This window comes from Arachis ipaensis, chromosome B03 (assembly GCF_000816755.2).
Source record: "Arachis ipaensis cultivar K30076 chromosome B03, Araip1.1, whole genome shotgun sequence".
Lineage (NCBI taxonomy): Eukaryota > Viridiplantae > Streptophyta > Magnoliopsida > Fabales > Fabaceae > Arachis > Arachis ipaensis.
In genome coordinates, this window is record NC_029787.2 from 115,215,663 (window position 1) to 115,227,935 (window position 12,273).

Sequence of the window (12,273 nt, forward strand, 5' to 3'; positions counted from 1 at the left end):
TTATGTATAAAGTAATGTTTAGATAGAGATTGAGAGATAAAAATTAAAAGATTGATTAAATTAAGTTTTTGTATTGTATTTGATATAAAGTGTATATAATTAAATTATGTCTTAATATTTTATTTGGTTTAAGATAAAAATAGAGACTAAAATGACTATAATATCTTTGCTATAAACTAAAATACTCATTGGAAACCCCACTTCCTCGCCTCCGACTCTGACATTGTCTTCTCCATCGTTGGCTACCCCTCTGATGTTTGCTCTGTCCTCCTTGACCCCACTCTGGTGCCCTGTCGGCCTTTGTCCTGGTGGTATCTTTGTTGACAAGACTACCTTGAATCCCTCATTTGACTTTGTTATCTCTATATCATCATATCATCATCTTAGGTGTAGACAAATTTATTCTTAGATAGGATGAACTGTACATCATAAATCTATTCATACAAATTTAGTCTATTCATACAAGAACAATAAAAAATTTTTATTTTTAATATCTTTATTATGTATTTATAAAAATTTTTTGTTGATAATAATTTTTCAAAAAAGTTTATGTTGAATTCTTTCCAAAAATTAATTTAGTAATGGGAAAAAAATTCGTGTAATGCAAAATATTAGTGCATGGGGGTGTAATTCATGGATGTGGATCTGTAGGTATGTAAGTATGCCAAATGCAACCTGTGTTATGTTGAAAACGAAGATAAAAGGGTTTTGTGCATGGCTACCAAACATGCGTTTGGTAGGGAGGCCAACCTGAAGGCGAAACGTATCTTTTTTGTCCTTTGCATGCAGACCGGAGTAGGCTTTGACTCGTTGGAACTCTCCAAACGCATTCTGCATTTTGCAGGTGGTTAGGGACAAACGCAATTTACGTTTTTCAGGCTCCCAGTATCAAGCTTCGTTGCATGTTGGACACGTGTGCTTGGAGAGCCCTTTATATTTGCATTTGACAAAGAAGGTTGGACGAAGTTGAGTGTGTAAGAGATTGAGAAAAAATATTTGTATGAAGAAGTTTAAAGTGAGTGAGTTGAAGGAAGAAGAAGAAGAAATTTGGATGAGTGTGGGATAAAATTAGTAAAAAAAAAAAATTTATGATTTTACATTAGTTTAAAAATATATTATTGAGTTTTTGGATCATTCTTAATGGGTAATGATGGTTATCCGTGGCTAAGAGAAGGGGGTTGAATCTTAGCCCATTTTTTTGCTTGACAATGCTTGCTGGCCTTTGAAACAACTTCTGGAAACTTTTTGTCATTTTATCTCGTAACTAGCCACGAGACTTTTTCTTTTGCCTCGTCCCCAGCCACGAGACTTTTCTTTTTGTCTCGTCAGTCAGCACGGGATATTTTCAGTTTTATCTTCTGGTCACCAGAAACAGAAATAAAGTAGAAGAGAGAGAAAATTACACTAAGATATATCCTGGTTCAGTTGCTAAGTGCAAGGCAGCCTACATCCAGTCTCCATCACAACAATGATGGAATTTCACTATAATCATCCTTGATTACAAACACCAATTCTCCCTAGGAACTACCCTTCCTATCTGGGACAAGTCCAGAATCTAATCCCAAACTGAACTTGACTTGGTCACTGCCAAGCTTTCAACTGTAAAGTGCTAACCCAACTTACAAGGGGATTTCCACAGAATCATGAGACACAACACAGATGTACAAAGGAACTCTAAGGACATCTATGGATTTTTCTTTTAATTTTGCACTCTGCCTTTTTCCGCTCTATGGCTTTTTCATACAAACCTCACTGTTTGTCTTTTCAATGAGACTCAAGACATGACAAAATTAAACAAAAAAATTACAAAATGAGAACATTGAAGGAGAAGAAATTCTGTCTATGAGAACCCTATGCTTTGCACTCTCACTCCCTTGAATCAACCCTAACTGTTCACCCCTACTTATAGGGAGAAGCCTTCAAGGTTGAAACCAAACAAACCAAGCCAATCTTCTTCTTCTTCAACTTGAACCGGTTCGGCCAGAGAGAGAGAAGAGATAACTCATGCAAAACCCAACATGCAATTACCTCTAGTCCTTCCTTGGTTACCACTCTTCATCAATCCGAGCCCTTCATTCTTGCCTTGCTCTCCAAGATGAACTTCTGGCCCTTGATGCTTCATGATGATGATAGCTTCATCTGCTCCAATCTCTGCCTCTTCCATCACGTAGCTACTGTAGCTACCTCCTGTGGTGGTTGAGCAGAATCAGAGACAAGCCATCCTCTCCAAGGATCTTCTCCTTGCTGGCCGAGATCTTCTTCTTTCTTTTTGGGTATGAAGAGCTTGAGATTACCTCACCAAATCTTATCATTCTTGGTGAGAATCTCAGCCACTACATACTTTTAGTTTGCTTTTTCTTGCCATCATTGTGATGGTCTTTCGACGTGCATCTCCTTCCTTTCGGTGAAAAACTTTTTCTTCCATGGTTTGCTATATTAATTTTTCTACTCCCTTTGCTGAGTAGCGTGTAGCTAGATGCAATCAATCATGTCAATCACATTTTCTCTCTCATGGTTCCCAATGCATTAACTTTACTTTAATGAAATTTGAATTTCACCATTTGGTAAAAGATTGAGATCTGTTGGAAGCAAAAAATTGCTTTCCCTCAATATGTTTCGGACCAAGCATTGGATCTTTGGTTTAATATGGGCTTAATGATGATATTGATAGAAACTGGCCCAATTAAACAATTCAGCTACCATTTATTTCCTATAAGGCTGAATTTTGATTTCATACAGGCCTTTGGTTTTCCTTTTATATTCGGCCCAAGAAACAAAAATTATTTCAGCCATAGTCTCATCAATTTAATATTAAGGCTGAAAAACTGTCCCAATATAAACCTGCATTAAAAAATTATTTAATCAACATATGAAAATTAAGATCAAAATAATAATCTTGCAATTAACCACATTTATAATGTTTGATCATCACTTAAATTAAAAATGGAGTTTTCCAAACTCATCAATCTTCCCCTTGATGACAAACATTATAAAAATTGAAATGGAAAGAAATTAAAGATTGAAGTATAGAATACTCCCTTTGAATATTTGAATTTCTCTCCCTTTCTAATTATCACATGGCTCCCCCTTAGTGTATGCTTATTTTACCAAGGGAAGCTTCATACCTGTAATAATTTTTATCAAACCTAAGGCAACAATGTTTTTCAACATATTCAATATGCAATGTTGAATGGCTTGATTTATGAGCAGAAATGGATGATAATCAAAACTCATTTGTTATCAATAATATGATTTTCTGCTCAAACATGCACACAAAAAAAAATTGTTGTATAAACATTTTCCAATCATCACATCAGAATAAGTTAATCATAACCAACAAAAGTTGTTAAACAAGCAAGTTTATCTCAAAACATAGCAGCTATGTACATGTTCCAACTTAAAGGAACTGCAAAAAATAAACCCAAAACAACCATCATTATATCAAGGTAAAACAAATATATCACAATTATAATCAACCAAGCATTTTACCAAGATAAACATCAATCAACAGCAGCAATCACAGGATAAAACAAATGCATTATCAACATGCATTATCAAACATCAAGTGTATCATTTCAACAAGGGCGATCATGAACTCTCAAAAGAGTTTCATCCCCTGTTTTTAGTTTCAATTTTCAGAACCAATTCCTCCCCCTTTTGGCATCAAGGGGCACCTGCAAAAAGAATATGACAAAGCAGATAGAATATCCAAAATATTTTAAAAAGTGTCCACAAAGTATCACAGAGTTATGGTGCTAATAGTACCAAACCAAAACAAAGTATCAAATTGAGCCTAGGTGTGCCAATATCAAATACTTAAACAGAAGATTAGTCATCAGAGAACTGAAGATCAGATGCTTCAGCCCCTTCGTCACTTGCCATTCCTGGATCCTCATCAAGAATTTCTAGTATCAAACTGACTTTATCTTTGCATCTTCCCCAAGCCTTTTCATTTTCATATGCTAACTTGCATCCTGCTTTATGGAATTGTGTCATGAGTTCTGACATATTTGCAAATTCAGTGAGAATTTCCCTAATGGATTCGGTCGTCTTGGAAGATTCGGCCCGACTCTCATAATCATTTTCTGAAGCCCCAGATTTCTTGCCCTTTGTTCCCTTAACCGCTCCACCTCCCTTGATCATTGACACTTTGTTCTCTACAGCCTCATTCAAAAGGTCAACTTTAAAGTATTCAAAGATGTTGGTTAAGAACATACCATAGGGCAGATTTGCCTTTTTGGTGCTCTTTACCGATTCCCATATATGTCGGATCATAAGATAACCAAAAGATATTGGAATAGATGTAACAAGTGCAAAGATGATTAGAGAATCAGAGAGTGTTACTCTATTATGGGAGCCACTTTGAGGAGTCAGAATATGTGTGATAATCCTGTGAAGTAAGGAGTTGGTTGGTCCGAGAGTTTTGTGGGTAGGAGTAGTGCCATCCAAACCAGAGAGATTCTCACAAATGTATTGAAGAACAACTTTATAAGTGACGCCGACCTGTGAGTCCCACTTCTCGGCCATGTATGCTCTCGGCCCTTCCTCTTTGTAGCCCAAAGCCGTCCCAATGGTGACAGTGTTAAGAGTGATGTGAACTCTCTTCACATATGAATGGATGGTGCCATCAATAAGTCTCATGTTAGCGTAGAACTCTCGAACTAAACCTGGATAAACCGGCTTCTGGATGTGAAGCAGAGAAGTCCATTGAAGCAGTTCAAAGAGTGGAGACACATTTATCCCCTTGCTGGTGAGAGAGTCCAGGTTGACAAGGTAGGTTGCACAGAGATGACGCTTTTCCAGGACTTCTTTATGGAATTCATATGAAGCGCAAGAGTTGAATCGGGCAGGGTCATAGTGAGAGTGTGTATTGTTGAATTTGTTCTTGAAGTCCAAAGATTCCAGGTTTGCAGGTTCCTTGGTGTTGTGCAGAGCAAATCCTTTTGATTTCTGGCCACTCTTCTCGGGTGTGGCTTTCTTCTGTGGAGATGGTGGTGGTAACGGAATGGGTGATGTGTGAGACTCTTCCTCTTCCTCCACGGGAACTCTCTCTTTCTTCTTCCTTGAAGAAGTTTTTATAGCTATGACCTTCCTACGCATGGTGTTGGTTTTCTTTGAGGGAGGTGAGGGAAGATGTAGAGTGAATATGGATGTGGGTATGAGATTGTGGAGTGGACGGTTTTTGAGAGAAGAGAATGGGTTCGCTTTTCCTGGGAGCAGTTTTCTTTTTCATGGTAATGAAAATGGAGAAGTGGAATATGAGGGGATTGAGTAGAAACCGAATGGAGTAAGGGAGGAGGGAGGTTAGAGAAGCAATAAATGTAAAGTGGAGAGAGAATTAAGGGAATTAAATGTCTATTAAGTGGCGGTTAATACCTAAGGAGTTTCTCTTTTATTTGAAATAAATTGAAAGGTGGTTTTCTAGAATCAAGGGATTAGGTGAAGAGAAGGATTTGATTTGATAATAACCACTTCCAATAAGATTTGATGAGATAACAAAAGGACATTGTGATTTTCAGAGAGAGAAACTAATAAAACGGTCAGAGTGGGGTCAAGAAAATTTGGTGGGGCCCATGAGAATTAATTTTTTGGCACTGTCTCCCCCTTGATCACAGCCCTTCCAATCACTTTTATTTTTATCTCGTCCATTCCTACGAGATAAAACTGAGCATAATCAAAATTTCACAAGTTGTCAATGGAACTTAAATCAAACATTCCCAAACTTTTTCTCAAAGTGCAGAATCTTTCTTCACAGAGGGGTTTTGTAAAAATATCAGCAAGTTGATCTTCAGATTTTACAAATTGAATATCAATAGTACCCTTTTGTACATGTTCTCTAATGAAATGATATTTTATCTCAATGTGCTTAGTTCTTGAGTGCAAAACAGGATTTTTTGAGATATTAATAGCACTCATATTATCACAAAATAAGGGTATACTATTGATCTTTAATTTGTAATCTTCAAACTGCGTTTTTAACCAAATTAATTGTGAACAACATGCAGATGCGGAAATATATTCGGCTTCAGCTGTGGATAGAGCCACTGTGGCTTGCTTTTTGCTTGACCACATGTTGAGTGAGCTTCCAAGGAAGCAACACATGCCAGATGTACTCCGTCTATCCACCCTATCTCTCGCATAATCTGCATCACAAAATCCTACTGCACAAAAATCATCAGATTTAGGATACCACAAGCCATAGTCACTAGTTCCCTTAATGTATCTAATGATGCGCTTAACGACCGAAAGATGGGATTCTTTTGGGTGAGATTTAAACCTTGAGCATACACCCACACTTTGAACAATATCCGGTCTAGAGGAGGTAAGGTACATAAGTGAACCTATCATTCCTCTATACCTTGTTTCATCCACATCTTGGCCATCATCATCCTTTTCAAGTTTTGTGTTAGGATGCATTGGTATTCCCATAGGTTTGGAATTTTCTAGGCCAAACTTTTTGATAAGTTCTTTTGCATACTTTCATTGGTGAATAAAAGTACCACTAGGAAAGTTTGTTTAATTTGGAGGCCAAGAAAGAAAGTAAGCTCTCCTATTAAACTCATCTCAAACTCACTAGTCATGAGTTTTCCAAATTCTTCACACAAGGACTCATTGGCCGAACCAAATACAATGTCATCCACATAAACTTGAACTAGGAGAATATCATCATTAGATGCCTTAATAAATAAAGTAGTGTCGGTGGTACCCCTTTGAAATTGATTTTCCAACAAGAAGGCACTAAGCCTTTCATACCAAGCTCTTGGAGCTTGTCTAAGACCATAAAGAGCCTTAGATAGTTTAAAAACATGATTTGGAAAATCTTTATGTTCGAAACCGGGGGGTTGTGCCACATACACTTATCTATCAATAAAGTCATTAAGGAAAGCACATTTAACATCCATTTGAAACATTTTGAACCCCTTATGGGTAGCATAGGCAAGAAGCAACCTAATTGCTTCCATTCTAGCTACCGGAGCAAAAGACTCATCAAAATCTATACCCTCTTTTTGATTGTAACCTTGGACCACTAATCTAGCCTTGTTACGAACAACTTGTCCATCCTCACCGAGTTTATTTTTAAACACCCACTTAGTACCCGTAACTTTTTTACCATCAGGATGAGGTACTAGTGTCCAAACCTCATTCTTGTCGAATTGAGCAAGCTCTTCTTGCATTGCTTTGACCCATGATGGATCTTCAAGAGCTTGTTTGACATTGTTGGGCTCCATTTGTGACAAGAGGGCAAAGTTGTTTGGTTCGGATTGCCTTTTGGTTGAGGATCTTGTTGTTACACCTTGAGAGGGATCACCAATTATAAAGTCATGAGGATAACCCCTCACAGACTTCCATTCTCTAGGCTTCCAGAGTGGTGTTGAGCTTTGATGAGTTTCTGATGGTCTCATTGTTTCAGTTTCTCGTGTCTACTCAGGAGATAAAATAGAAATGTCTCCTTCAACCTGACGAGACAAAATTGGACTGGCAGATTCTTCATTTTGAGCAGATTTGGGATGTTCTTTACTTATTCCAGCTTCTTCACAATCTGAATCATTATCTATCACATTACTGGGAATTAAATTAGAATCACAAAAAGTAACATGTATGGATTCCTCTATGGTCCTATGCTCTTTGAGATAAATCCTATAGGCCTTGCTAGTGGTGGAGTATCCAACAAACATTCCTTCATAGGATTTTGGATCAAATTTTCCAAGGTTTTCTTTATTGTTAAGTACAAAATATTTGCATCCAAAAACATGAAAATACTTAAGATTTGGAGGGTTCCTTTCCATAGCTCATAGGGGGGTTTTCTTCAATCCTTTTCTAATAATTGTCCTATTCAAAATGTAACAAGCTGTATTTACAGCTTCAGCCCATAGAAATTTAGGAGTCTCATTCTCACAAAGCATGGCCCTAGTCATCTCTTGAAGGCTTCAATTCCTTCTCTCAACCACCCCATTTTGTTGAGGGGTTCTAGGGCATGAAAAGTTATGAGAAATTCCAAAGTCATCACAGAATTTTTCAAAATCTTGGTTTTCAAATTCTCTTTCGTGATCACTTCTTAATTGGGCAATTTTTAAATTTTTTTCATTTTGAATTTTCTTGCAAAGAGTTGAAAAAGCATGAAAAGCATCATTTTTATGAGCAAGAAAAAGTACCCAACCAAATCTAGAGTAATCGTCTACCACCACAAGACCATAGTGTTTACCTCCTAAACTTTGAGTTCTTGTTGGACCAAAAAGATCAATGTGTAACATTTCTAATGGCCTTTTAGTTGAAATTCCATCTTTTGGTTTAAAAGAGAATTTTATTTGTTTGCCCAATTGGCAAGCATCACAAGTAAGATCCTTATCAAATTTGATATTTGGAATTCCTCTAACCAGATTTTTCTTAACTAGCTTAGAAATTTGGTACATGCTAGCATGACCCAACTTTCTATGCCATAGCCATTTTTCAGATTCAAGAGAAGTAAAGCATGTTACATTTTATTCTTTCAAGTCCTCAAGAGTCAATCTATACACATTATTGCACCTTTTAGCTTCAAATAAAATATCCCCAGTTTTTTCACAAACAACCAAACACACAAACTTTCTAAAAATAACTTCAAAACCTAAATCACATAATTGGCTAACACTAAGTAAATTATGTTTCAAACCATTTACAAGAAGAACATCATTTATACAAGATGAAAAGCTTTTACCAACTTTTCCAACAGCCACTATTTTTCCTTTTGCATCATCACCAAAAGTGACAAGTCCTCCATCATATTCATCAAGCTTTATGAAGAAGGTTGTCTTTCCGGTCATATGCCTAGAACATCCGCTGTCCATATACCACATATTCTCTTTCCGTTTGGATGCTAGGCACACCTACAAAATAATCTCAAGTGACCTTAGGTATCCAAATTTTCTTGGATCCTTTCACGTTAAACCATCTCTTATGTCCTAAGCCATTATAATAAAAAACAACCTTGTAAACTTTATCTCCTATCATCCTTTCACCAAAAAAATATTGTATGGGAAAGTGTCCATCTCGGTTACATAGCCTACAAAATCTTGGAGTTCCTGTTTTGTTAAAGCTTCTTGGGTTTTGAAATCTTGTATCATTGGAAGATGAAGCAATATTTTCAAAATGAGATTTTTCAACAGATTTATAGAATCCCAAGTCATCTTTATCATAAAGAGGTTTTTGGCTAGCCAAGATTTGATTCAGATTTTCAGAACTTTATGTGAACTTGGCTAAGTCTTCTTTGAGCCTTTTGACCTCTTTAAGCAACTCTTCATTCCTTTTAAAACAATCAACATATGCAACAACCGAATGGTCACTTTCACAGCTCCTAAGTTGGGCTTTTAACTGCTTATTTTCTTTCAACAAGATCACAAGCAGTTTCGGCCTCCCTTAGCTTTTCTTTTAAAAATCCGTTTTCTGCTTTAAGGATGATAATTTGTTATTCAAGTTCTTGATTATCCGGCAAAAAGCATCTTATTTTTTTAGAAAGATGATCTATCATAAGATGAAGAGATTCAGTATCAGGGTTGGGAACGATTACCTGCTCAACATGGTCAGCCATAAGGCATGGTTGAGACTTTGTTTCAGATTCTTCATCGTCTTCAGAGTCATTTTCAAGATCTTCCCATGATGCCATCAGTCCCTTCTTCTTCCCTTTCTTCGGTTTTTCTTCCTTCTTCAACTTAGGGCAGTCAGATTTGAAGTGCCCCGTTTCTTTACAGTTGTAGCAAGTCACCTTGCTGAAATCTCTCTTCTGTTTTCTTGAGCTGCCTCTTTTGCCTCTCTCCTTGAGCTTTACCATTTTCCTGAATTTTTTGCAAACAACACAAATTCATATTTAGATGAGTTATCACTGGATTCATCATCCAGAGGGTTAGTAATAGATGAGAAAGCTATTCCTTTCTTTTTTGAATCTTTTTTCAAATAGGTGTTTTCAAAAGCAAGTAAATTTCCTCTCAAATCATCATAAGTCATAGAGTCAAGACCACTACTCTCAGAAATAATTAAAGCTTTTGTTTTCCACTCTTTTGTGAGACATCTCAACACTCTTCTCACTAGCACAGATTCAGGATACTTGATTCCCATAGCATCCAAGCCAACAATAATGGTGTTGAAGCGCTCAAAAAGCTCATCAATGGATTCTCCTTCCTTCATTGCAAACATTTCATACTCTCTGTTTAACATATCTATCCTGGTCTTTTTTACAATTGTGGTTCCCTCATGAGTGACTAGGAGTTTGTCCTATATTTCCTTTGCTGTTGTGCATTGTGATACCTGTCGGTACTCCTCGAAACTGATAGCATAGTTGAGTAAGTTGATCTCCTTGGCATTGAGTTCAACTTTCTTTCTATCTTCTTCGGTCCAGCTTGCTTCTGGTTTAGGAGTGACAACTCCTTCGGCACTTGTGACGGTTGGATATTGAGGACCTTCAAGGATGATCTTCCAGAGTCTGTAGTCCACTGCTTGCACAAAGATCTTCATTCTCTCCTTCCAATAGGTATAGTTTTTCCCATTGAAGAGAGGAGGTCGGTTGCTTGATTGTCCTCTGGTCAGATTGTAGAACACCAAATTTGAGCCACTGTTTTCTGCCATGAGGATCTTTACTCCAAGCTACAAAGCTTGATCTCTTTGAGACCAAGCTCTGATACCAATTGATGGTTATCAGTGGCTAAGAGAATGGGGGTTGAATCTTAGCCCCCTTTTTTGCTTGACAATGCTTGCTGGCCTTTGAAACAACTTCTGGAAACTTTTTGTCTTTTTATCTCGTAACTAGCCACGAGACTTTTTCTTTTGTCTTGTCCCCAGCCACGAAACTTTTCTTTTTGTCTCGTCAGTCAGCACGAGATATTTTCAGTTTTATCTCCTGGTCACCAGAAACAGAAATGGAGTAAAAGAAAGAGAAAATTATACCAAGATATATCCTGGTTCAGCTGCTAAGTGCAAGGCAGCCTACATCTAGTCTCCATCACAACAATGATGGAATTTCACTATAATCATCCTTGATTACAAATACCAATTCTCCCTAGGAACTACCCTTCTTATCTGGGACAAGTCCAGAATCTAATCCCAAACTGAACTTGACTTGGTCACTGCCAAGCTTTCAACTGTAAAGTGCTAACCCAACTTACAAGGGGATTCCCACAGAATCATGAGACACAACATAGATGTACAAAGGAGCTCTAAGGACATCTATGACTTTTTCTTTTAATTTTGCACTCTCTGCCTTTTCCATGAAACTCAAGACATGACAAAATTAAACAGAAAAATTACAAAATGAGAACATTGAAGGAGAAGAAATTCTGTCAGCTTAGAGAGCTATGAGAACCCTGTGCTTTGCACTCTCATTCCCTTGAATCAACCCTAACTGTTCACCCTTACTTATAGGGAGAAGCCTTCAAGGTTGGAACCAAACAAACCAAGCCAATATTCTTCTTCTTCTTCAACTTGAACCGGTTCGGCCAGAGAGAGAGAAGAGATAACTCATGCAAAACCCAACATGCAATTACCTCTAGTCCTTCCTTGGTCACCACTCTTCATCAATCCGAGCCCTTCATCCTTGCCTTGCTCTCCAAGATGAACTTCTGGCCCTTGATGCTTCATGATGATGATGATAGCTTCATCTGCTTCAATCTCTGCCTCTTCCATCACGTAGCCACTGTAGCTACCTCCTGTGGTGGTTGAGCAGAATCAGAGACAAGCCATCCTCTCCAAGGATCTTCTCTTTGCTGGCCGAGATCTTCTTCTTTCTTTTTAGGTATGAAGAACTTGAGATTACCTCACCAAATCTTACCATTCTTGGTGAGAATCTCAGCCACTACATACTTTTAGTTTGAAAGAGAAACTATTAACAATTAATGAAACAAAGAAAAAGTGTAATAGTGAATTAATTTTCCCACTCCCTTTGCTGAGTAGCGTGTAGCTAGATGCAATCAATCATGTCAATCACATTTTCTCTCTCATGGTTCCCAATGCATTAACTTTACTTTAATAAAATTTGAATTCCACCACTTGGTAAAAGATTGAGATCTGTTGGAAGCAAAAAATTACTTTCCCTCAATATGTTTCGGACCAAGCATTGGATCTTTGGTTTAATATGGGCTTAATGATGATATTGATAGAAACTGGCCCAATTAAACAATTCAGCCACCATTTATTTTCTATAAGGTTGAATTTTGATTTTATACTGGGCTTTAGTTTTTCTTTTATATTCGGCCCAAGAAACAAAAATTATTTCAGCCATGGTCTCATCAATTTAATATTAAGGTTAAA

The 12,273-nt window shown here is 37.3% G+C and overlaps 1 protein-coding gene across 1 annotated transcript; it reads right to left on the minus strand.

Annotated features, from left to right (window-relative positions):
• LOC107633591 lies at nt 3,829–9,640 on the minus strand. The gene is made up of 2 exons (XM_016337203.1): nt 9,545–9,640; nt 3,829–4,980 (listed from the first exon to the last, which is right to left on the minus strand). The coding sequence occupies exons 1-2, from the start codon at nt 9,638–9,640 to the stop codon at nt 3,829–3,831; spliced, it is 1,248 nt and encodes a 415-aa protein (XP_016192689.1).